This window comes from Oncorhynchus keta, unplaced genomic scaffold (genome assembly GCF_023373465.1).
Source record: "Oncorhynchus keta strain PuntledgeMale-10-30-2019 unplaced genomic scaffold, Oket_V2 Un_contig_26113_pilon_pilon, whole genome shotgun sequence".
Taxonomy (NCBI): domain Eukaryota; kingdom Metazoa; phylum Chordata; class Actinopteri; order Salmoniformes; family Salmonidae; genus Oncorhynchus; species Oncorhynchus keta.
The window spans coordinates 16,169-41,279 of record NW_026284788.1 but is presented as its reverse complement, the minus strand read 5'-3'; the positions used below and the strand labels follow the sequence as shown (position 1 = coordinate 41,279).

General features: G+C 42.3%; 4 protein-coding genes and 1 long non-coding RNA gene across 9 annotated transcripts; 3 read left to right on the top strand and 2 right to left on the bottom strand.

The window, feature by feature from the left end:
• Window positions 1–298: 298 nt before the first annotated feature.
• Window positions 299–9,325, bottom strand: si:ch211-243a20.3 (uncharacterized protein LOC100151507 homolog). 2 transcript variants are annotated; one of them, XM_035756965.2, is made up of 5 exons: window positions 9,184–9,325; window positions 8,670–8,767; window positions 2,699–2,829; window positions 2,439–2,568; window positions 299–912 (listed from the first exon to the last, which is right to left on the bottom strand). In XM_035756965.2, exons 1-5 carry the CDS (start codon window positions 9,238–9,240, stop codon window positions 591–593), a joined length of 738 nt encoding a protein of 245 aa, XP_035612858.2. In that variant the 5' UTR covers window positions 9,241–9,325; the 3' UTR covers window positions 299–590. The 2 variants fall into 2 exon arrangements, with proteins under 2 accessions (XP_035612858.2, XP_035612860.1); XM_035756967.2 differs by lacking the exons at window positions 8,670–8,767; window positions 9,184–9,325 and adding an exon at window positions 5,374–5,678.
• On the top strand, window positions 3,785–4,841 carry LOC127922517 (uncharacterized). 2 transcript variants are annotated; one of them, XR_008111575.1, is made up of 3 exons: window positions 3,785–3,871; window positions 3,928–4,319; window positions 4,598–4,740. It is a non-coding gene; the product is annotated as an uncharacterized LOC127922517 (long non-coding RNA). The 2 variants fall into 2 exon arrangements; XR_008111576.1 differs by lacking the exon at window positions 3,785–3,871 and having other exon boundaries at window positions 4,084–4,207; window positions 4,264–4,319; window positions 4,710–4,841.
• On the top strand, window positions 9,233–14,452 carry f8a (coagulation factor VIII associated). Its single transcript, XM_035756964.2, has 12 exons — window positions 9,233–9,529; window positions 9,955–10,001; window positions 10,183–10,255; window positions 10,477–10,636; window positions 11,667–11,735; window positions 11,947–12,067; window positions 12,455–12,547; window positions 12,675–12,739; window positions 12,900–12,981; window positions 13,119–13,165; window positions 13,724–13,779; window positions 13,948–14,452. Exons 1-12 carry the CDS (start codon window positions 9,471–9,473, stop codon window positions 14,027–14,029), a joined length of 954 nt encoding a protein of 317 aa, XP_035612857.2. The 5' UTR covers window positions 9,233–9,470; the 3' UTR covers window positions 14,030–14,452.
• Window positions 14,453–14,638: 186 nt separating this feature from the next.
• Window positions 14,639–18,107, bottom strand: LOC118371759 (epithelial membrane protein 2-like). The gene is made up of 5 exons (XM_035757331.2): window positions 18,042–18,107; window positions 16,672–16,755; window positions 16,288–16,390; window positions 15,536–15,676; window positions 14,639–15,182 (listed from the first exon to the last, which is right to left on the bottom strand). Exons 2-5 carry the CDS (start codon window positions 16,744–16,746, stop codon window positions 15,025–15,027), a joined length of 477 nt encoding a protein of 158 aa, XP_035613224.1. The 5' UTR covers window positions 16,747–16,755; window positions 18,042–18,107; the 3' UTR covers window positions 14,639–15,024.
• On the top strand, window positions 16,688–23,974 carry LOC118371498 (uncharacterized). Of its 3 annotated transcripts, XR_004823018.2 has the most exons (4): window positions 16,688–16,787; window positions 19,109–19,173; window positions 20,970–23,748; window positions 23,851–23,974. XR_004823018.2 is itself a non-coding variant. In XM_052506381.1 (3 exons), exon 3 carries the CDS (start codon window positions 22,384–22,386, stop codon window positions 23,377–23,379), a length of 996 nt encoding a protein of 331 aa, XP_052362341.1. In that variant the 5' UTR covers window positions 16,688–16,787; window positions 19,109–19,173; window positions 20,970–22,383; the 3' UTR covers window positions 23,380–23,974. The 3 variants fall into 3 exon arrangements, 1 of the variants encoding a protein (XP_052362341.1); XM_052506381.1 differs by having other exon boundaries at window positions 20,970–23,974; XR_008111574.1 differs by lacking the exons at window positions 16,688–16,787; window positions 19,109–19,173 and having other exon boundaries at window positions 20,113–23,748.
• The last annotated feature ends 1,137 nt before the right edge of the window (window positions 23,975–25,111 follow it).

The window sequence follows — 25,111 nt, the reverse complement described above, 5'->3', positions numbered from 1 at the left end:
GGGAAAAAAAAGATCTACAAACTTTCACAGATCCCTCTAACACCAAAGTCCCAAACGAATAACAGGATAGGGAGTCACCCTTTAAAGTCAGATATCAAAACATAACATTGTGGCATACCACATCCTCTCCAATAGTAGCATTTTGTTCTATTGTGGATTGTTAATGTGGTACTCTAAAATCAATTGTGTGGCGATTGGTTTTGAATCGAATGATGATCACGCTTCCATGCAAATGACTGAATTATTCTCATGGCCATGCAGCCACAGTTGGCTAGTTCTGTATGAGATGATCAGACAGTTGAGACTTGATGAGTTTGTTTAATGAATATATCATTGCTCTCTCATGGGTTGATACACACAACAACTACAGATGCACATCTTTGTTAATAATGAAGCAGAGATAGAGAATACATACATTTTACATCAACTTTCTACAATAGATATCAGATGTTGATACATTATAATTATTTGCACTCTATTTCGTTAATTTCTCGCTCTTTCACCTTTGACCTCTCACCTCACACTGAACTTAGAACCCTAACACTAACTTTCCTACTATCACACTCCTCCGTAGTCCACAATCCCTCCCGCTATCTCTCACTCTCCAGCATCCTAACTTGTCCGTTGTTGTATACTCTCACCCTCCTCCTCCTCACCACCCTAGTCCCCCTCACAGGGACCGCCTTCTTCAGGGTGTACCTCGTCAGTCTCGCTGCGCCACCTCTCATGCTCCGAGGTGCCAGAGCCCTGCTACCGCCACCCCCTCCCTCCTCCTCCCCCTCGTCCCGGTAGCCGTGGCGACGGAGGAATGGTTCCAAGGTTGCTAGGCGATGGGTGAGTTCCGTGATACGCCTGTGCAGCAGAGTGACTTCCCTGAAGAGATCGTTGAGCGACTCGGACAGAGGGCGCACCCTGCAGGACACAAAGAGTAACTTATTAACAGGCACTTCAAACTGGCAATCAATCACACTTTAAGAACCTGGACAGTAACTTCAAATTATTCATCTGCACGGGTCAATATTTTGTAGAGTCAAAACAGGAACTTAGCAAAATCAATCTGCAATGTCATTCACACATTGTTGGACAGATGAAATAACTTCATAGGCCTACAGCTTAATTATAGAGACATATAGTACCTTCAGAAGTATTCACCCCCCTTCACCTTTTCCACATTTTGTTGTGTTACAGCCTGAATTTAAAATGGGGGGGAATTATGTTTTTAGACATTTTTTACAAATGAATTACAAATGAGAAGCTGAAATGTCTTGAGTCAATAAGTATTCAACCCCATTGTTGTGATAAGTCTAAATAAGTAAGGAGTAAACATTTTCTTAACAAGTCAAATAATAAGTTGCATGGATCACTCTCTGAGTAATAATCATGTTAGCATGCTTTTTTAAATGACTACCTCCTCTCTGTACCCCAGTGAATTTCAAACACAGATTCAACCACAAAGACCAGGGAGGTTTTCCAATGCCTAGCAAAGAAGGGCACCTATTGGTATGGGTAAAATAAAAAATGCAGACATTGAATATCTTTGAGCATGGTGAACTTATTAATTACACTTTGGATCGTGTATCAATACACCTAGTCACTACAAAGATAATACTGCAAAAATGTAGCAAAGAAATTCATTTTTCGTCCTGAATACAAAGTGTTGTGTTTGGGGCAAATCCAATACAACACATTACTGAGTATCACTCTCCATATTTTGAAGCATTGTGGTGGCTGTACCATGTTATGGGTATGCTTGTAATCGTTAAGGAGTTTTTCAGGATAAAAAAAAAACAGAAATGGAGCTAAGCACAGGAAAAAACCTAGAGGAAAACCTGGTTCAGTCTGCTTTTCAACAGACACTGGGAGACAGTCACCTTTCAGCAGGACAATAACGGAAAACAAGGTAAAATATACACTGGAGTTGCTTACCAGGAAGACAGTGGATGTTCCTGAGCGGCTTAGTTACAGTTTTGACTTAAATTGGCTTGAAAATCTATGGCAGGACTTGAAAATGGTTGTCTAGCAATGATCAACAACCAATTTGACAGCTTGAAGAATTTTAAATGGGCAAATATTGTACAATCCAGGTGTGGAAAGCTCTTAGAGACTTACCCAGAAAGACAGCTGTAATCGCTGCTAAAGGTGTTTCTAACATGTATTGACTCAGTGTGAATAATTATGCAAATGGGGTATTTCTGTATTTAATTTTCAGTACATTTGCAAAAATGTCTAAAAACATGTTTTACTTTGTCATTATGGAGTAATGTCTGTAGATGGGGAAGAAAAAAATATATACTTCATCTGTTTTGAATTCAGGCTGTAACACAACACACAACAATAAGTCAAGGGGTATGAATACTTTCTGAAAGTAATGTAAAAATGGATTTGTACACTCTCTGTTGACCCATACCACAGTAAAGATGTCTCTCTGGTACTCCTACCTGGAGTAGTCAGGAAGCAGGGTGCTGGGCTGAGAGTGGAGTAGGGTCTTGATCTCGTTGAAGATGCGTTTTCCCCAGACGTCCAGGACTCTGGTCACACTGCGGACAGTGGTCACGTTCACACTCTCAGCTGCAACCACAACCCCAGAGGAAAGGAAGAAGAGACGTTGTTATGAAAGACCTGTCTTTTTCACTTCTGCTTTTGCTTTCCTTGACGTCAACTGAGTAGGCTGGATGGATGTTCTTATTTATTAGCTCACCTCCCTCCCGGTAGTTCCAGTACCCATAATCCAGTTCGTTCTCCTCGCCAACGGACTGGGCCATGGTCACCATGGCAGCCAGAAGCAGCAGCAGCATCACAGTTTGAGGGGCCATGATGAGAAGACACAGCCTTTTATGAAGAAAAGGAAAACACAACAAGAATGATTGAAAAAAATCTGCCAATTAGCCAAATTCAGTTCACTGTGACATTACAACAATTTGATTACATTCAGAAGACATAGGGAAAGTTAGAGACAGAGAGAAGAATCAGAAAGAGGGAGAGAGAGAGAGAGTGAAGAAAACATTTTTTTCCCACACAAGGCTGCCAACAGTCTCTCCGTAGCCCAGTTAAGAGTTGAAGACAGATCCACGTGCATGTTCACATGTTGGTTTGGTATAGGTCATCTTAGAAACCCTCTATATTACCTATGGGTCTTTGAAAGTCTCTCAAAGTATGTACAAGTGTGTTTTCAATACTGTGACTGAAAACAGGTAATTCATTTGTGGTAAGGACAGGAGTCAGACAGTCTTATGACCTGTTGGCCTGAGCAAACTCAATTAGTTTATGTCAAAGCCTGAAGAAAATCTATTTTGTGTGAGGGACAGTGGGGCCTGTGTCTTCAGGACAGTGGTGTGATAGAAGGAGAATGACCATGTGTCCAACCAACCAGCAAACAGTTTGAAGACCTTGATTGTATTGTATCGGTTCCAGAAACAAGGCTATATAAAGAGCAGGAAGGGGATTATACCCAGAACGGAGACCCTGAGAAGGATTGGTAATCACTTGGAATGTTCTGGATATCTTAGATGATGACTCATGAAAGAAGTCTTGTAAATGCTTTCATAAGAGGGTCTCGTGTTACAGTTGGAACCTGACCAGAGGGAGAGTGGAATATACAAATTAACACCTATCCTCACAAGAAACAAGCTTTAAAAGCCATATCAGGCACGGAAAATTGCCAAAGACTCTGGTCACCCGAGACATTGACTGTTCTCCAGGCTCCCGTTCTGCTACCAGTCACTTTTCAGCCTTGTTTACATGTATATCATACTACCAGTCCCATTTTATGTATGAACCCACCTCAACCACTCCAGTATCCCTGCACATTGAATAAGGTACTGGTACTGTCCTGTATATACTACCACTCCAGTATCCCTGCATATTGAATAAGGTACTGGTACTGTCCTGTATATACTACCACTCCAGTATCCCTGCATATTGAATAAGGTACTGGTACTGACCTGTATATACTACCACTCCAGTATCCCTGCATATTGAATAAGGTACTGGTACTGACCTGTATATACTACCACTCCAGTATCCCTGCACATTGAATAAGGTACTGGTACTGACCTGTATATACTACCACTCCAGTATCCCTGCACATTGAATAAGGTACTGGTACTGTCCTGTATATACTACCACTCCAGTATCCCTGCACATTGAATAAGGTACTGGTACTGACCTGTATATACTACCACTCCAGTATCCCTGCACATTGAATAAGGTACTGGTACTGTCCTGTATATACTACCACTTCAGTATCCCTGCACATTGAATAAGGTACTGGTACTGACCTGTATATACTACCACTCCAGTATCCCTGCACATTGAATAAGGTACTGGTACTGTCCTGTATATACTACCACTCCAGTATCCCTGAATATTGAATACGGTACTGGTACTGACCTGTATATACTACCACTCCAGTATCCCTGCACATTGACTACTGGTACTGACCTGTATATACTACCAGTATCCCTGCATTGAATAAGGTACTGGTACTGACCTGTATATACTACCACCCCAGTATCCCTGCATATTGAATAAGGTACTGGTACTGTCCTGTATATACTACCACTCCAGTATCCCTTGAATAAGGTACACATTGAATAAGGTACTGGTACTGACCTGTATATACTACCACTCCAGTATCCCTGCATATTGAATAAGGTACTGGTACTGACCTGTATATACTACCACTCCAGTATCCCTGCATATTGAATAAGGTACTGGTACTGACCTGTATATACTACCACTCCAGTATGACTGCACATTGAATAAGGTACTGGTACTGACCTGTATATACTACCACTCCAGTATCCCTGCATATTGAATAAGGTACTGGTACTGACCTGTATATACTACCACTCCAGTATCCCTGCATATTGAATAAGGTACTGGTACTGACCTGTATATACTACCACTCCAGTATCCCTGCATATTGAATAAGGTACTGACCTGTATGTACTTGCATTCTTGTTTCTTTAACTGTCATTGTAGTTCTTGTGTGGATTTTATTCTTAATTTTATTTTTTATTATATTTTCTATTATTATCTACAGTATATTATTATCACTGCAATATTGGGAAAGGGCTCTCATGGTAAGGATTTCACCGTACTGTTTTACACCTGTGGTGACCTGTGCAGGTGGTGACTAAACATTGAAACATGAAACTTGAATATGGTGGAGCTGTTTCAATAAACATATCAAGAACCAAACAGACAAATTAGACACATGCAGGAAGATAAGGTTCCGTATTTATCCCAGTTCAATTGTCAACGGTAAAACAACAGTGCCACAAACAACTGAAACAAGGCCAACAAACCAATGCATTTGCTGGATGAGAAGTACATTGCGTGTTTTAAATGAGTGAATGAAACAATACTTACACCTTCAGGGAATTAGGTTTAATTTAGCAGGTCCAAGTTGTCACTCAATAAAACTTGGTGCCTTCACTTTATTTGAAGTATTATCTCCCCCTTTTCTCCACTCTTCCAATGCCTTGGTCTCCTCTTCCTCTTCCCTCTCTTCTCCTCTCTGTCCCTGCAGTAGTAATGTGATTAGCAGGAGAATGTGGCTGGGCAGTGCGGACCCACTTAGGGACTCTTTATTTGTGAACTGTGAGAGGACTGAGGAGCGTACACATCTCACTCTCTCTTCTCTCTCTCTCTCCTCTTTCTCTCTCTCTCCCCCTCTCTTTCTGGGTTCCAGCTGTTTCCAGACGTACGTGTTCTCTTCATATTTACTTTTCTTTTGAGTCTTCCTGTCATTCCCCCTTCCCCGCCCCTCTGTTTCCCCTTCTCTTTGATGCAGATGGAGGTAAAGAATGATTGTTATCCTATATGAGCTATGACATTATTTCAAGAACCCAAAAGTATAACAGCAAATGCTCCACATTTCTCAAATGATGACGCATTTCATCCAGCTCTGGTTATCCTCCAAGTTCAGTCCAACACATCAACTGACCAAATCCAGGTGAATACCTTCCATACTGTTGACAGTGGATTTGCCCTGCCAGGTAAAAGAATGCAAGAAAGTGATTTAAGGTCGGAGGGGAGTTAGGTATAGACAAGGAGAGGGGGAATGGTATGAAATAGAGTGAACATATTTTTATTCACTGGTATCCAGATGTTATTTCTGTTCTCTCTCTAAGTCTGTTGTTGTGCAGTGGCTGCTGTGAGGTCAGAGTTGGCTTCCAGCTCTGCCAATGAAAGGGGGATAAAAGGGGAAAGAGTTTGTAAAAGAAGGGAATAGAGAGAGAGGGAAGAAGGGAAGAGGGGAAGAGGCATAGGCTCGTGCAGAGGTGTTGCAATGCTGTGCAGTTCTTCCTTCCACACTGACTGAGAGCATTAGTTGAGGAGAAGTCAAACGGATGTACATTCACCTGGTTTGCATTAACATAGACAATTTGTCACCTCCCCCGAATTCCATTCTCTCTTTCTCAGATGTTTTCCTCTCTCTCTCTCTTTCATCTGAAGGGCCAGACTCTCATTTAGTGCTCACGTGTGGTTTGAACTTTAACTCTGGGTCTCTCCAACACTGTCTCACAGTGGAGGAAACTCAACACTGCATCTGGGATGGATCTGGTGAGTGACGTAACAAACACAATAATAACACAGTAGCTGCCTGTTGTATCACAACAAAGCATACACAAGAGTACATACTGTAATAACTGTACTTTTTGGACATTCCCTGTCTGCTGTAAATGCTTCATGCTTTCATTCATAATCTGTTTATATATTTTTAAAATGTATCTGTTATTTTATAGTCTATGCCTCCTAGAGCAGTACAGTGTCTTGGTCATTCTATCTCTGATGGTTGGGGATTTTACAAGGCTCACATTAATTAATACTTTGAGGAAGTGGCCAGAGCAAAACAGGAACCCCAGTATTGCGACCTCTCTGAGGCCAAGACTAGCAGATATAGATATACACATTCTGGGCAATCTGAACAGGGGAAAGGCTTGAAGCGACACTCATACACTGTTTGGGAAATTCTACGTAAATCCTTCCAATACTGATACAGGTATTCCTATCTCAAGTGACCACAAACAAATAGAAACAGAGGGGGGAAAACTAAACCTTTGGTGTCTCTTCAAAATGTGCATCTGGATGGTTGGAGTTCTGTGTGTCCTGATGTGTTTGGGAAATCATCAGGCTCAAGGTAAGGGTATTTAATTAACAAAACATTTAAATACCAAAACCATGATACTGTTGAAAGTCATTTTTTATGTCAGAAGTTAGAAATGTCATGATAGAAATTCCTTTTATCATTTACAGAACTGTCTTTTCTCATCAACATTGTATATCAATGTATTTCTAGCGGGCTATAACAAAAGTATTGCAAATCAATACATAAGTAAGTTGTCTATTTGGTTCTTCAATGTCAGATTGAGCCTTACTCTACATCCCCCTGTGTCATTTAGAAGCCAACCCAGCCATCTCCATACCGGACAGAATCAGGGTGGCTCTGGCAGGAGAAACGGTCCATTACAAACCCAAAGTGACCATCCCAATGAATCAGAGCTCCAGCAACTTAGTCTGCTCTGGGCCTCCAGAACAAAAGAAGATAAAAGAATGGATTATTCTCTTTTCTCCTGAAACAAAAACAAGAACATTTAATTTGGAAATAACAGCATATAACAGTTCATACTCAGGAGAGTATAACTGCAAGTATAAAAATGTGGAGATCTTCTGGACCCTTCTGGTGAAAGGTGAGTGTGTGGTAGAAGAAGAAGAAAATGAAGGGATGATAGAAAGATAACATTTAGTCAGTTAGTGAAACTTCTGTTGTCCACATGTTGAGTAACAGGAATTGGTGACATGACAGTGAAAACACAATCCTTTTTAAAAGGGACCTTTTTTGGTACAAACACCGTAGATGTCAGCTGAATGTCAGACGTACGCCACCATCAACAACACGCACGATTGTCGTCATGAAAATAAAAAGCCCTCTAACTCTTTTTTTTCTCACTTGACATTAATCTACTTGCAACCAAAGTGTTCAGCCATTGACTGACACTGGACAAACTCTAATGGTACCATGTTTATTGTCTCTGTATCTCTGTGTCTCTGTGTCTCTGTATTTGTCTCTGTCTCTCTTTCAGACGAGGGGTACCGGCAGCTTTACTCTGGTTTCATCCTTTTCATCGTGTTGGGGGCTCTTACCACAGGCCTCCTCATCTTCAGTGTGATCGGCTCCATATACGTGTTCAAAAGCCAATGGGTAAGAGGTTTGAGAAAGGTTTGGTGGAGGTTCTGAAACACTGTATATTTTTGTACCCTTCTGTTGTGGTTGGTATGTTGTCATTTTATCAGTCCGTGTGTGTGTTAACTTGTGATTTCCGGGGTCAATTTATATTGAAGAATGGAAGTACCGGTAGTGGAGTAAGCGGAAGGAATAGAGGGGAGAATGAAGAGGAGGAGGAGAACGGTAACACATCAGTGAATGCAGCTGCCTCTGCTCCAGTTTACGCTGTAAGCATGTCTCTCTATCTCCATTGACTTGCTGTAACTATTTCACATTGATTTTACGAGTTGAACCACAACAACAAAACTGACCTTGACACATGTCAAAGCTGTGTGTGGGTCATCAAAAGAATATCATCAACAAAGATCCACTGTTTTGATTAACTTCCACATCCACTGTAGGCCCTATGTGATCTACAAGAATGAATGTGTCTCACCTGGAACTCTCTCCTCTCTCAGAGTCTAGAGTCTCCGCCAGCATCTGTCTATGAGGTCTTGACCCCAGGAGCACCAGCAGCAGCAGTAAACCGTGAATCTGTCCAGAGGAAAGGAAAAGTAAAGAGAAAGTCAAAGGAATCGGTCAGTGTGAACATACACTAACCAGGAAATATAAATCACTAAAGCCTTGGTTTTGTCATTCCAGATATATTATATTTAATTGTATTCTATTTTTCTACTATATTCTATATATGAGTAGACCTATATCTACCAATAATGTTGATAAAGAGCTGTTCGAGTTAATGGGGATGCTACTGTCCTGACCTCTCTCCCACTCCTCCTACAGATGGAGAATGCAACGCCGCAAGGGGAAGGAATATTTGAATGCGTCTATGAGAATTTCTGACCTACTGGCATCTGCACTGTGTTTGGGAAACTATATGCCTATATTTTCCTGATTTTGCAATCTCTCTTGTTCTTTTACACAGACCTAAAATCACGTATGTATTTTACCCTGCAGCTTCGTGACTTCTGTTGAAAATAAACTGCTGTGTCTCTGGTTGTTATCATCACGGAATGTCTCTGGTTGTTATTTTGTCTAAATAACAGATATCTGCAATATGTCAGATTAATTTTAACGAGAGATTTTGCAAACTGAACCCTTGTTCTCCAAAGTCCCACCATAATAAGATTGTATCCAATGAGACTATTAGGCTATTTTGAGTAAGAACCAATCGAAACGCGTCTCCCATCTCTACTTCCGGGTTTGGTTTATTTACGTTTTTCATCTATTGTTGACCATGGCAGCGGAGGGGGACTTTCTGATGAGATATCGTGCTGTATCAAATAAATTGAAAAAGTACGATTTATTACTTTCTTGTCTTTGTTCTGTGTATCCATTCGAGTGACTATGTGTAATGCATGATCGTCTAATCTTTTGAATTGCGAGCCAGGATTTCACAGCTAGCTAGCTAACGGTAGCCGGCAAAACTTTCTGTCAGTTCCATAAGTCCAAAGAAAGCATCAAAAGCGTTATATTTATTTATTTTGCCATTTTTACCATGTTTTGGCTAAACTCACTAGATAGATAATTAGTTAGCTGTTTCAAATGAATCCTCATCCCTGAATGATAATGATTGTTTAGCTGACGTTGGTTTTCTAGCGTTGTAGCCAATCAGGTACTAGAGCAGTAGTTACTAGGCTAACGGCAACTAGCTAACTAAACATGTCTGACAATCTGTTGTCCCTACTGGCTTAGTTGTAATTTCACTTTGCCCACCTTAGACGTTTTCTTCGGAAACCCAATGTAGCAGAAGCAAGTGAGCAGTTTGGTGAGTAGCTAATGTGTCCTGGCAAAAAAAAAATGACTAATAACCATGTTTCTGACATATCAACAATTCATTCATATGTTCATGTTTTCAGATGATGACCCCTACTATTAAGTACACCATTTGCACAACTTCTGTTGATTATGTGGCTTGCATCTCACCCAGTATTTCTGATTGGTTGCAGGCCAGTTGGCTAAAGAGCTGAAGCAGCAAGACTGCCTTCAGTATGCAGCCTTCTGTGACCTTGCAATGGCAAGGTAAGTCTCCATCTCTAACTATTGCCACCTAATCAGAACATATTGTTTGCCCATATTAATATCATACAGACATGGGTAGCATAGATTGATGGATCAATATTGCCCTTTCTCCTCCATTGTAAGTATCCTACAACCAACATTATTTCCTACTACAATGTAAATTAGATATCTCACATTACAATATATAATCTATACCTGTTATATCCTACCTGAACCCACAGGTGTGAGCAGACTCTTTTCAATGCTCCTGGGGAGGCCCTGGCCCTGACCGATGCTGCCCGGCTCTTCCTGCTCTCTGAGAAGGAGAACAGAGCACTACAAGCCCCAGGCTTCGACGAGCACCTGCAGGCCGCACTCAACTGCTACAGCTTCGCCATCAAGGTAAAAAAGACTACAAATGTTTGACATAATAGAATAGAGATACACAAACAGGTCATAAGTTAAAGGTCACGAACAGTCAAAATCATGTTTTTCATTCAATTTGATGATATTTGGATAAAACCAGATCAAAGTATGACACATGACTGTTGCTTCTACATTGGTAAAGTTTGATCCTAAAGTTACTGGTCTCCTCCCCCATGTCAAACACTTTTACTTCAGGAGGCGGGATTATTAACGGGATAGGGGGACAGCACGTGTTTGCAGAGGGGCATGGTTTATATACAGTAGCTAGATAGCTACTTTACTGGTGCAAAATTTGACTGTAGGTTGTCAGCAAATAAATTAAAAGTTTGCTTTTCATCTATGGCAAAGATACTTCCATCTGTGCCTGGTGTTAGCTAGTTACTGTCTAGCTTGGTCTTCAGCCAGCATGGAACAAAGGGGGCATTCAAAACTCTGTCATGTCAACACATCCGTCAGTGCTGCTGTGAACTGCATCACAAAGACATAGATGTATAAAATAAAAAACATCATTGATGTAATTTTAATGTTGTATTGAGTTGCTTTACGTTTCACCAAATTTGCTTGAGATGATTTGACTGCAACACTGCTCACTGCATCCACGTTTCTTGACAGAGGCGTTTCAAAGAGCTGCCAGTCAAGGGGTTTCAAAGAACGTCCAGTCAAGACTATAAGCTTCCTTATTAAACCAGATGGAACTGACTGACATGAAGTGAGACAAAAGTGAGCGCAGCATTCAGTCTAGTTTAACCAGGCTTGGTGAACAACAGCTGTGAAAGGGAAAATGATCCATCAGAATATCTTTATTTTGCTAGGCATTTAAATGATAATCTAATCCTCTTTAGTTTATTGTTGAATCCATCTGAAGTAACAGCTACAAAGAGATCAAGCAAGAGACCAAGCATCTGGAGAATTTCCCATACATACTAACAGCCCATTTTCCCTGGCCTTTCCCCTAGATTCCTCTGGAGACAGTAGTATAATGCTGTGTTTTACAAATGTGTTTCAGGTGTACATTGAGATGAACCAGCCTGTCATGGCTGCCAGTCTATCCCTGGAACTTGGCAATGCCCTCAAGGTAATGGACCAAACTGATCACAAAAGATAGATTTGCAACCATTCCTCTTCTATGTCAGTCTGTGTAGTGAATTAAGATCATATGATCATCCCTCCTCATCCTTCTCTCTCTCTCCTTCTCTCTTTTTTTCTCTGTTTCTCTGTCTGCTGTTCTCTCCCCCTCCCTCTCCCTTTCTCTCCCTCTTCCTCGCTCTTCTCATCTTCATCTATAGGAGATGAACAGACCAGGTGAGGCCATAGTTCACTACCAGAGAGCAGCAGAACTCCAGACACAGCAGCCCATTGAGTCTCTGCTGTCTATGGGAGAGATGGCCATCTGCAAAATACTCACCCGTGAGTACAGTGGCGGGATCGGTGGGGGTTGATGGGTCTGGACCATAGGTGAAGATTTGTGTTGTTCTTTGTTTTCGACTCCGTATTGATCTCCGAGCCAGGAAACTGGGTTATGGTATGGGGATTACCTGCATGTGGTCCAGATGTCCGTTGAAGCGTATCCATGTGTTGGGGACTAGAGTATACCAGAGTTGGGTTCAAGACCATGTCAATTCCAATAAATTGCTTTGGACATGGATTTTCTCCAGTGGAGTGCAATTCAATTTCTGAATTTACTGGAATTGATATTGACCTGACCCCAACTCTGGTGTGTGTTTTTGTGTGTTTCTAATCCTAACAACAACATCATAATCCTGTAATAGACATTGTCTGTTCTCTGTGTGTCAGGTGACTATGACGGCGCGCTGTCCGTGCTGACAGAGATGCAGCTGATGTGTCAGGAGAGGGGACTGCAACTGCCCGGCACCAGCACCCCCGTTGGTGAAGACATAATGGACTGGCCCAACACTTGTGGCTAACTCATCACTTCCTGTGTTAAAGCAGGAAGTTCATGAACTATTCTGAAACTGATAACAGTATGCCTTTCATCTGCTCATTGTCTTCTTAGGTGCATTTCTGGACATTGTGGCCAAGTGTGAGATTTCTAGAGTACTTTTGCTGATGCTGCTTGAGGTAAGCACAGCATCGCAACGATCGTTGTGCCTTCTTATACCATTACATTTCAATTCACTTGTATTCAATTCCTTCCTACAAACACTTACAGATGATTTATCACTGCTAAATTGCGTAAATCTCTCTGAAAGCTGAGAACGAATGTCAATGCCTTTTGCAGCCTCCTCCCCAGAAGTTGTTGCCAGAGCATGCCCAGACCCTGGAGAGATACGCCTGGGAGTCGTTTGACCCTCATAGTCAGGGTAACTACACTACAGCCATTATTCTAACCTGACTGACCTTAAACACTCATACACACAACACTAGCAAGGTTGGGGTGTGAGAACAAAGTTCATAATTATATATTGTTAAACTTGTATTTCCAACCCTCTCGTTGTAGTGACCTTCCTACCTGAGAATGTCTTCCTGCTTCTGCAGTCAGTTGTGGTATGTGGCATATTTCCTTACTAGACTCTATCCCACAAGATAGCTATGTATTGGCCCTTGATGTACTGGGTGAGAAGGTCAAGTGTCTCACATGAGGATTATTAATATGAGCATAATTGTAGCACTGAGTCAACTTTAAAGCAAGAAACCGTTGTTGCTACATCTTATGAATGAATGGTATTCTTGAAGAATATATCTTTGTAAATGCCTCATGAGCTTAGTTCAACTGTCGTACCCCATCAGAACCCAAAATATAAGCTTGTTTTACTCCAATGTTTGTAAACAATGCAAATGTAAACAAAAACTGTACAGCCTAACAACATGATTAAAACTATAATGTTGATATCATGGATGGTCAAGCCCTTGCATCCATAGCTCTGTATATGAATTAGAGTGGTTATGTTTCTCCAGGCCCGTCCCTCAGCATTTTACAAAAACAAAGGCAGGGTGACGCTTTGTTATTGTTTTGATTTAAGGATTTATGCTGATCTATATTGGTGGTTATGCTGGGCTTTCGAAGTCTTAAGTCTATATCAGTCTATCATTGTGTTGTTGCAGATGGCTTGCCAGGAAAAAGACACAGAGTCCCTCAAGTCTCTTCAACCAGAACTCTGGTAAGCAAAAATAAAATACAATCTGTCATGTGGTAGCTATTTAGCTGCAATACACATTTGAATTGAGTTTTTTTCCTTATGATTTTCTCATTGATATCTTGTCTCTAAATTGTTAAGAACATTTCCGTAGACTGTAAGGAAAATGGACAGTAAATTCTTCTTCTTCAGGCCTCTTCTCTCAGCAGAGCAGAACCACCTCCTTCACCTGGTGGTGCAAGAGCGGATCACCCCCTCTGGACAGGGGATTTAGTACAGTCCAGATCAACTCACTACACCCCCTCGGAATGACACATAATGGAACATTCCTGTCTCTGTCTTGGTCTGTTGTAGGGCCTCTTGAATAATGTTTTGGTGGGGTTGCCTTTTCTAAAAGAACATGGGAACCGGACCAAGCATGTCGTTGGACATACTGTACATCTTACTGCATCCCCTGTTATGCCTATTAGTGGTCACAGGATTGCTCTCGTGGTGAAGTCTTGCATCAAATAGTTATTTATTGGAAATATGTTGAATAGATGAAATATGAATGAAAAATATGCTTTTTTTCTAGCGTTTTTATTTTGTTAATAAATTGTATAGTCTGAACAAACATGGCTTAAATTCCAATGTAATTACAAAACAGAATCCCTCTACTGCATTATAATAAATGGTGATATTACATACACCGCATTGACCTCTGTTCCTGGTTTACCTTTTTCACTTGTACAAATTAAAATGTACTTTGATATAGCAGCCAACCAAAACTCAGAATCACACACGTGATTAAAATGCACTTAGAATACACGTTACGACAATTACACAACAAACGGTTACAATGTATTTAGTTTTTAAAAAACAATTACAATTGGTTATAAAATACTTCAGTTATAAAAAATAAAAATTCAAATTTATTTTAAAACATGTACTGGAAATTAAGCTTGTTTGCTGATTGTTCAAGTACTGCAACAGCTATGTAGCATACCTTGAAATATACAGTACTATATCAATTAAACATTACAAATCTCCCATTTGAACAGGCATGCAGTAGTCTGCATAGAAATTGATTGTGCATACAATTCTTTGGGGTCCGCTCTCCCCCCTTCTGTACCACCTTCCTCCTCACAAGAAAAATCTAAATACTGGGACTGTTAATAAACTAAATAAGACCCCTACCCTCCCTCCATCCCTTTCCAACACAATGCAAAAACGTAATAAAAACTATCCTTCCTTACAATCCTCCTCTCCTACCCTTCATCCCTTGTTCCTCTACTCGCTCTTCTTGCGCAGCACCACATAGATGACGCCCAGTATGAAGGTGAGAACGAAGGAGATCCAGGCCAGGATGAAAGAGTGTCCGAACCAGCCCTGGTCCTGCTTGTGGAAGATGTCCGTGTAGATGGAGGCAGCAATCATTACACACAGACCTAGATGGAGACGAGGGGAGATTTAAAAACACCTGTTAGGTTAATAACAGTTATGTGCTGTACTGGAAACATCACCTCAAAGTCACTCATACAACTGCTGATGAGACCATTTCAACCTTAAATAACAGTGATAGTTATAGCAATAAACAATAGTGTTTTTCAACCATTCTCATGGGGAACCACCCACAGGGTGTGCATTCAAAGATCGGATGATTAGTTATCAGTTTACATCAGTTATTAGTTATGTTTGCTAGTGCTGGACTACAACAAAACATATACACTGTGTTTATATCAATGTCATTACATAGATTATACAGTATAAAGATGCAAATACAGGGCCCCAAGCTACTTACAGGAGATGAGCATCAAGGCTCCAGAGAAGGTGAACCTCTGGCCCTTGGACAAGGTGAAGAGTTGAGCCACAAACACAAACAGGCCCAGGATGGAGAAGATGCAGGCCAGCACTGCTCCGGCCTGCACTACCTGGAGGTATTCTATAGGGGGGTACAGAGAGAACAGGGCTCCATGATATGGGAAGATGCACATACTGATCCTGACACAATATAATCTTGTCATACAGAACAATGACAGTCATTTATTTTAATTCATAATAATTACAAAATATATATATTTATTTTGTCCATGTCATGTAGGCCTACCAGCAGGGGTAGAAATAAAACCATTCTGGGAACTCACCATAGTAAAAGGAACACATCAAAACTAGTTTCACTTTGGAAGCTTAATTCGACCCCTGCCTACCGAGCGAGTATAAGCATACGCACATGTCCACTCTATCTTGTTTTGGTAGAAGCTAATACTGTGTAGCCATAACAAGAGGTGAGCACACAGATGCTGTATCTTAATGTGAGCCAGTTTCAACCTGCAGGAAAATAATCCTGCAGCAACAGGAAATGTGAATGACATTTTTGTAGGGGTTGATACATTTTTCGTTGGGAAAATCAAGTCAGACATTTTAAAGTAGAAATTACAAACTTTCAAAGCCTTTTCAAACCTTGAGTACACTACAAGTTTGTATTTCCTGCTGGGCAGGAACATTCCTGCAACAACAGGGTCATCAAATTAAGATACGGCATCTGTACTATACCTTCAGCATAGTCTCCTTTGAGGTTGGTGTAGTGCCAAGCTGAGCCTGACAGTTCCCACCGGCCCCACACATCTGTGGCCACTGAGTCTGTGAGCCACCAGGCCTGCAGGAAACAACACAGGAGAAGAGTAGCAAAGTCATTGTAACAAAACGTACTAACAGCTATATCATCTCATAGCAGTGTTGTAACCGTGTTTTCAGTGTTGGATACTTAGGCCCAACGGTGGACATTTTTGTTCTAGCCCCTGTATTTATTATGGTGTCCATAAAGACGTTCTGAAGTTCATATGGAGCAGGAGAACAGATGGAAAAGAAGGGGTCACTGAGGTGACATTGGAAGCATGTGAAAGTAAGAAAAAGGAGAGGGGATATTTATTTACTTACATTATCAATGGTTGCAACCAGAAGCAGGATGATGGCAGTAATGTGAAGAACAACGATTCCAGCCAGGACCAACATTGTGACTAACTGAGAAAAGATGTGTTGTGGAAAGATATACAGTGAGTAGGCTTTGCTGCTTATCAGAAACTGGGTGGTTCGAACCCTGAATGCTGATTGGCTGAAAGCCTTGTTATATTAGCCAATATACCACGGGTACAAAACATTTATTTTTACTGCTCTAATTATGTTGGTAATCAGTTCATAACAGCAATAAGGTACCTCTGGTGTTTGTGGTATATTGCCAATATACCATGGCTAAGGGCTGTTCCAGGCCCTTCTGCGTTGCATTGTGCTTAAGAATAACCTTAGCCGTGGTATATTGGCCATATACCACACCACCATCGGGCCTTATTGGTTAATTATCTTATTGGTATTTACTTGCTAAATACGAGGCATAACAAATCTCGCTCAAATATTTTAAAATGCTTGTATTGTGTTTAAATTGGTTTGCCTACAATGGGAATAATAAAATAGACCCAAAAGTGCAAACTCCCAGATAAATCAAGCACACTAAGTATTTGACGTCTGTTTTTGATCCAGGTCTGGGATAGAAGAGCGCTCTACCTAAATGATCAATTGGACTCGTTTCAAATACGACTCAAATCATTGGATTCGATTGCTCATTCACGTTTAGCCTATAAAATGAGTTTATAGATTCGTTTATTTGTTATCAACTACAATTAGACCGCTTAGAGGGTAAAGTAATAATGGTTGTTTCTATAGGTCTACCATCACAACAACATTGTTTAAAAAGTTACTCAAGTGTATAAAGTTATTAGGCCTAAACGTTTAGACTAATCATTATTAACCTGAATATATGCATATATTTTTTTGACTCAATAGCAAGTTTCAGTAGAGAAAAATAATAGGCTATTCAACGTGGCCATGTATTTTAACTGGACTACTAGGCTGCACATTACGGTTTGTTATGGACGCTATCCCCGTTAGTTGCAACGGGCCCCATACACAGGCTATGAGAAAAGAGCGCGAGAATACGACGACAGAAGTGAGTCTGAAACATATGTGTTATACATAAATGAATACAAAATCTTGATTAAAATATGATCTATAATACTATTCAAGAAGTAAACCTATGTTGACGTTTTTTTGCCGCTCGCAAAAGTGAAATCCATGTTATCCTTCCAGAACGTCCTTATCAACTGAATGTAGTTCCATTATAAAACGTTTAAATACCTCCCCAAAACTATTGTTTTCGCCCACAGAGCCTTCCAAAAAAATCGCTAAACAGTACCAACCCTCCACCAATCCCATTGAATAGAAATTGTAAACCGCATTAGGCTGATAAACATTACCTGTGAAGGAGCTTTTACGCACGATAGTTATTTGCAATTCTGAAAAGCTGTAACGTTAGACCCACCCAGCATCGAATTCATAGCCTACACATCACTCTTTTTTTCCTCTTCGGCCCCTTCCCTCCCTTTCCCCTTTCCCAAACCCCACCCATATCCTCAAACTTTTTCGTATCTTTAAAAAGTCAGGAACTTTAAAAGTCTATGACAAAATAGGCAACGTTTCCCTCTGTCAAAACACTGCGTGAAGCTAAGTGATCTTCAAAGAAGCTCGTTGAATGAATGGAATAACAATTACGGCTGTGTACAGAATGTGTGTAGAATAGTCCCAGTTTGTAGTATATTCTTAATTCTAAAAGGAACCAAACAAACATGTTGCGCTCCACTCTAGCCCTCCCCCCCCGCCCTCAAAGCAATATGTAGGCTACACCTCTCCCTGTTACAATGAGCTCTCAACACATGAGAAATACAATATATAAATACCTCACATTCCTATAAGTAAACAACAACACCAAATTCCCATCTGTACGCAGTATTGCAGCAGCAACTCAAAATATGAGTAGAATAGCAACAGCCATGACCTATTCGTGTTTTGGGTAATGATATACTGCACACGTCATTTCCATAGCAATGTTTCCCCCCCACATAGTTTATGGATGTTATTTTGTACTTTAGCCTATAGGCCTACATTTTTACCCTCAATATTTCAAGGTATTAACAAATTCTTTCTACTGTGTCTCATTTTCTTCCATGATGAAATCCAACCAGATTTTTGTTTTGTTAATTAACCGCACATGTGAGAAGCGCTCTACATTTGCATAATCAGTTTGGAATTACAGCTGTCAGGTCTAATATACAGATTTGGCTTTATAATCAAATTTCGCATGTAGAGTTTCACATTCTGAGGTCAAATTGGTGGTTCCACTTTTCCTAGATGGGATTTTTTCACCTCAAAGCTGTCCTTTTGCACAGTAGGTGGGCCTACAGTAGGTGGGCCTACAGTAGGTGGGCCTACAGTAGGTAGGCCTACTTTGGACATGTCTTGGGGAACGTTGTGTTGTCAATTACAGGATGCTCAGTGGGTACCATGGTAATGTCCAACAGCAATATCAGCCTGACCATGACACCTTCTCAAGTAAGTAAATATATAGGTGTATTTCTAGTCTTAGGCTACAAAATAATACAAGTATGTCCTTATCTTACACATGATAATGGGTCTGTTCTAATGTAACCCAATGTCCTGAAGATATTGCCTCAGTTAAACAGCAGATCTACTCTCCAGTCCCTGGGCTCGAACCCCAGCAGGGACATCATAGGCATGCCATACAGCGGTGGACCCCACTGTCCATTGTGGGAACGACATCCTGATGTTCACATTCCACAAAACAGGACATTCCAAACTTCTTAATTGACAGATGTATGTAAAGCCATTTATTTTAACACTAGCAGGCCTTGTGGAAGTCATGCTGCAGTAGGCCTTGTGGAAGTCATACAGCAGTAGGCCTTGTGGAAGTCAGTAGGCCCTGTGGAAGTCATACAGCAGTAAGCCTTGTGGAAGTCATGCTGCAGTAGACCTTGTGGAAGTCATACAGCAGTAGGCCCTGTGGAAGTCATACAGCAGTAGGCCCTGTGGAAGTCATACTGCAGTAGGCCTTGTGGAAGTCATACTGCAGTAGACCTTGTGGAAGTCATGCTGCAGTAGGCCTTGTGGAAGTCATGCTGTAGTAGGCCTTGTGGAAGTTATACTGCAGTAGGCCTTGTGGAAGTTATAATGCAGTAGGCCCTGTGGAAGTCATACAGCAGTAAGCCTTGTGGAAGTCATGTTGCAGTAGGCCTGTGGAGCAGCCGGCCTTGTGGAAGTCATACTGTAGGCCTTGTGGAAGTCATACAGCAGTAAGTCATGCCCTTGTGGAAGTCATGCTGTAGTAGGCCTTGTGGAAGTCATACTGCAGTAGGCCTTGTGGAAGTCATACTGCAGTAGGCCTTGTGGAAGTCATACTGTAGTAGGCCTTGTGGAAGTCATACTGCAGTAGGCCTGTGGAAGTCATGCTGCAGTAGGCCTTGTGGAAGTCATACTGCAGTAGGCCTTGTGGAAGTCATACTGTAGTAGGCCTTGTGGAAGTCATACTGCAGTAGGCCTTGTGGAAGTCATACTGCAGTAGGCCTTGTGGAAGTCATGCTGCAGTAGACCTTGTGGAAGTCATGCTGTAGTAGGCCTTGTGGAAGTTATACTGCAGTAGGCCTTGTGGAAGTCATTCTGCAGTAGGTCATGTGGAAGTCATACTGCAGTAGGCCTTGCGGAAGTCATACTGTAGTAGGCCTTGTGGACGTCATACTGCAGTAGGCCTTGTGGAAGTAATTATGTAGTAGACCTTGTGGAAGTCATACTGTAGTAGGCCCTGTGGAAGTCATACTTCAGTAGACCTTGTGGAAGTCCTGTTGTAGTAGGCCTTGTGGAAGTCATATTGTAACACTCGTAGGCCCTTTGGAAGTTATACTGCAGTAGACCTTGTGGAAGTCACATTGTAACACTCGTAGGCCTTGTGGAAGTCTTATGGAGCTTCTAGCTTAACACAGTTAACATTGCTTTTCAATAAAGATCTGTATCCATTCACTCAAGACCTGTTAGTCAGTCAGGTTATTGGGATGGCTGAAAACCTATGATAATACTGTGCTGGTCTTAAACTTACTAAATCAGAGTCTGTCCTAAATCGCACCCTATTACCTATATATTCCCCATAGAGCTCTGGTCAAACGTAGTGCACTATGTAGGGAATAAGGTGCCATTTAGGACTAGGTCTAAATTAGCTATCAGGTGGTCTGAGCACTTACATAATGTCCAGACAGTAGTATTTGACTTAATCAATTCTCTCACTACCAGTCAGTGAATGATGCTGCTTCTTATTACCGTCGTTACTTCTAATTTCCTAGTGGACGTCCCTGCCTCTCCTCTGGCCCTGTCCCCAGTCAGCCTCTCCGCTGGCCCTGTCCCAATCAGCCTCTCCGCTGGCCCTGTCCCCAGTCAGCCTCTCCGCTGGCCCTGTCCCAATCAGCCTCTCTGCTGGCCCTGTCCCACCTCCCTTTGGGCTAAGGCCTCAAACTGAAGACAGAGGCAGTCCTGATGGTACACTACAATGGATGCTTTGTTCACCAGGAGGTATTCAATCTCCACTTCCTGTCCTTTCCCATCTGCCCCTCTCACTTGTGAAGACTGAGTGGATTTCTGTTCTGACTGTTTTGGACTAAATGCTGTGGATGTTTGGTCTTGGGTCGTTCGGGTTTTGCTGGTGTAGGCCGTCATTGTAAAAAATAATTTGTTCTTAACTGACTTGCCTAGTTAAATAAAGGTTAAAAATGTTGTTTTTTTTGCCAGTGTATTGGTATGGATCTCCAGTGAGGGCCTCGCCTCCAGTGAGGTGCCCTCTCCCCAGGCCACATGTCTGGGATCTGAGATGGATCTGATGATCTATGGAGAGGAGACCGTGGAGTAAATACTGTATGTACAGGAATTATGATCTCATGCCATGGTAAATTGACATGATCTATCTTGACTATGACTGCATCCCAATTCTCCACACACATGCATTGGATTGGTGCAAGAAATGGTTTTCAAGGGAATTTTCACCATTGTTAAATCCATGACAGGGAGTGCATATGCACGATTTTGGAGAAGGGTGGTAGAAGAATCAGGATGCAGCCTAAACCAGTTGAATAGGAGTCACTGAGCAATGTCTTTGACCTCTGACCTTCTCACCCCCTTAGTAAATGGTGACTGAGTGCCGCTCCTGTATGCTGCGTCCCTGTGCTGGTACCACACTGAAGACACTACTGAGCCTCTGGTGTTTGTAGTTCCCAACACAACTTGTGGGACAACAGTAATGTTAAAGCTATGTATGGAACTGTACACAACTGCCATGCAGTAACAACTGCCATTGATGATACTCACCTAATTATAACTGTGTCCTGTACATTATGATTAGGGGTAAGTGGGTGAGCTGTTGGTACCTGGAATTCCAGAGGGGATTTTATTACGCTTATTTGGTCAGTTTATTTTAAAATGTATGCCTTATGTAAGGGTATTGTTTTCCTCTCCTATAGAATGGCATCTAAACAGTACAGATCTAATCTAGGGGAAAGGACCTGTCTTTCTCCTGCCTGTTCCAAACCCCTTACCTACAACACCCTAAACACCCCCCACTATGAGCCTGATGCATCTCCAGACTCTATGTATTTTTTGCCTCACAAGCCGCAAACCATTTCACACCCATCCATTCCCCAACCCCTCTCACCATCCAACCCCCTCTCCCAGTAGTACAACATCGGAAGTTACCCGACACCCCAAAAAATGCCAGGGGTAAGGCTGTTGTTACCCCTTCTCCTCCCCAACCACTCAAAGCCACCAAGTCCCCAGCTAAGCCCCCGTTGCTTTCCCTTCATCCACAATCCCGAGTTACACATGATACCCACTCCACCCCCATCAAGCCCGTCCCTTTTAAGCCAGTTCCTTTCAAGTTCTCCCCTGAGTTTTCCCATACCCCCTCAGCCTGCTGAGACATCACAGAGTCAAAGGGTTGAGCAGTACCAAGACTACGTGCAGGTGGCTTTGACATATGATCCTACTGTTTCTGTCACTAATCACCCCAGTTCTCCCCAGCAAGAGAAGCCTAACCAACACACCAGACCTGTCACTCAACCACCTACTCTCTCCTCCTCCTCCCTCAGTATCGTCAGTCCCTCTATGCATCAACACCTGCAGAGGAAGCATATTGCCCCTGTTCCTCCAACAAGCACACCACAGGATCTAGAGATTCCACAACTCCCCCATATGGAAGCTGTCCAGCACCATAACCAATATTCTAAGTATGTCCCTCCAGACCCCTTATCCCACCAGAATAGGCCTTCTCCTCCCTCTGGACCTCAACACCATCACCCTAGTTCACCCAGCCACTATTCCTACATGTACCACTACACACACTCTCAGCCTGGTAGTCCCAGTAAGCATACCTCTGGCTCTCATCCTCCTCTCTACCAGCAATACAGTGTCCCTGACCCCACTTTACATCACTATCAGAAGTATGTAGTACCTCCAGCTCCTTCTAACCCTCCAAACATTCAGCATCACTCCCCCCATACCAATTCCACCAATAACAGCCAAATCCTAGGTTCCATGCCCCAGCTTCTACCCACCTCTTGTCACGACTTCCGCCGAAGTTGGCTCCCTTGCCTGTTCGGGCGGTGCTCGGCGGTCGTTGTCACCGGCCTACTAGCCGCCACGATCCCTTTTTCATTTTCTGTTTGTTTTGTGTTATTAGTTGCACCTGTGTCTTTTGTGTTTGCTTGATGGGCTTCCTTATTTATAGCTAGGCTTCCTGTCCTTGTTTTGTGCGGGATTACTCCTATGTTACGTGTGTATGATTTTTGGTGTTCGTGCTCCGGACCTGGTACCCTGTGTGTTTGGGTTGGTCCACATTTTCCGCGCCCTGTGTTGTGGTCATTGTTTTCGGTGCAATATTAAAGTGCACTTTTTCCCTGTGGAACTATATGCTCTCTGTGCCTGATTCTTCCTCACGCACATAGCTGCCCGTGACACCTCTTGAAAAGAACCCTTCTTTCTCTCTGTATGGTTTTCGGCACCCTGAACCTACATCTCCTTACTTACCATACCCACGTGCCAAGAGAGAGGCCCACCGGCACCTCAGTCCACTGATTGGTGAGCAGCATATGTCAGACAGTGTTTCAATCTATTTTGTCCTCTAAACCGTGAGAATAGTGAATACACTTGTAACAGCTTTGAACTGTTTCTCCTTCTCAGGAAATGTGAGGTGACAACCCAAGACCATGCCTGGGAAGAATTGACCCAAGACCATGCCTGGGAAGAAGTCTGTTGACGCCAGATGTTGAATTATGGAAATGTCAATAAAGATTAGATTTTTGAATGATTTCAAGTCTGTATGTAGGCAGCTATCAGATATCTGGTAAGACCCAGATGCAGACCATGTCGAATAAACAATAGTTTAATGTTCCAACAGAGGCAAGAGACAGGTCAAGGCAGGCAGGGGTCAGAAAACCAGGGGGGGCAACAATACCGGACAGCAGGCAGGCTCAGGGTAATTCAGAGGGAGGCAAAGGTACAGGTCGGCAGGCAGGCTCAGGCAGTGTGGTCAGGCAATGGGGCTCGGAGTCTGGACAGGCAAGAGTCAAAACCAGGAGGGCAAGAAAAGAGAGACTGGAAAAAGCAGGCACTGAGACTCAAACCACTGGTTGACTTGAACAAAAAAAAAGACGAACTGGCAACAGACAAACAGAGAACACAGGTCTAAATACACAGGAGATAATGGGGAAATTGGGCGACACCTGGAAGGTGGTGGAGACAATCACAAAGACAAGTGAAACAGATCAGGGTGTGACAGGCAGCAGCCTCTCTGTGCTAGTGATGTCTATTTAACAGTCTGATGGCTTTGAGGTAGAAGCTGTTTTTCAGTCTCTTTTTGGCCTGTGACATCGGGTGCTGTTGGTGTCCCCGGTGATGCATTGTGCAGACCGCACCCCCCCCCCCTCTGGAGAGCCCTGCGGTTGTGGGCGGTGCAGTTGTGCATTTAATTTATCTGAGGTCCTGATGATCATACTGTGAAATGCGCACAATCAAATGAACCTATAGGCCTAGACAAACTTTGAGATGTGCATATAACTTGAGGCCTAGTAAATCACTAATGTGTGTATAAAACTAATAACATGAATCCCCCTTGAGGTTTAACAAAGGCTGCGTTTAGACAGGCAGCCCAATTGGGATCTTTTTCCAGTAATTTGTCTTTTGACCAATCACATCAGATCATTCACAACGGCTCTTTTTCAGAGCTGATCTGATTGGTCAAAAGACCAATTCATGTAAAAAAATGAATTTGCTGCCTGTCTAAACGCAGTAGGCTGTGTCAAGACTTGAGAGTAAATGCTGCTTTGTTATTCTGATCATGGAATTACGATCTCCACATGCGTCTACATTTAAATGTTTCTACCGTGTCCACGTTGTGGCGGGATTCCCTTTCCCGCACTATAGTGCATTCTGCAAATGATGG

Bases quoted from the DNA above. Each gene is read 5' to 3' on its own strand.
- si:ch211-243a20.3 (XM_035756965.2), bottom strand. From the start codon at position 9,240: ATGATAACAACCAGAGACACAGCAGTTTATTTTCAACAGAAGTCACGA. The intron at 8,768-9,183 runs GTAAAATACATA...TCCTCTGGACAG, and splicing joins AGAAGTCACGAAGCTGCAGG to ATTCACGGTTTACTGCTGCT. The intron at 913-2,438 runs GTAGGAGTACCA...TGTGTCCTGCAG, and splicing joins CTGCTTCCTGACTACTCCAG to GGTGCGCCCTCTGTCCGAGT.
- f8a (XM_035756964.2), top strand. From the start codon at position 9,471: ATGGCAGCGGAGGGGGACTTTCTGATGAGATATCGTGCTGTATCAAAT. The intron at 12,068-12,454 runs GTGAGTACAGTG...TCTGTGTGTCAG, and splicing joins CATCTGCAAAATACTCACCC to GTGACTATGACGGCGCGCTG. The intron at 12,982-13,118 runs GTAACTACACTA...CTCTCGTTGTAG, and splicing joins GTTTGACCCTCATAGTCAGG to TGACCTTCCTACCTGAGAAT.
- LOC118371759 (XM_035757331.2), bottom strand. From the start codon at position 16,746: ATGTTGGTCCTGGCTGGAATCGTTGTTCTTCACATTACTGCCATCATC. The intron at 16,391-16,671 runs GTAAGTAAATAA...TGTTTCCTGCAG, and splicing joins TGGTTGCAACCATTGATAAT to GCCTGGTGGCTCACAGACTC. The intron at 15,677-16,287 runs GTATAGTACAGA...ACCCCCCTATAG, and splicing joins CAAAGGAGACTATGCTGAAG to AATACCTCCAGGTAGTGCAG.
- LOC118371498 (XM_052506381.1), top strand. From the start codon at position 22,384: ATGCCAGGGGTAAGGCTGTTGTTACCCCTTCTCCTCCCCAACCACTCA.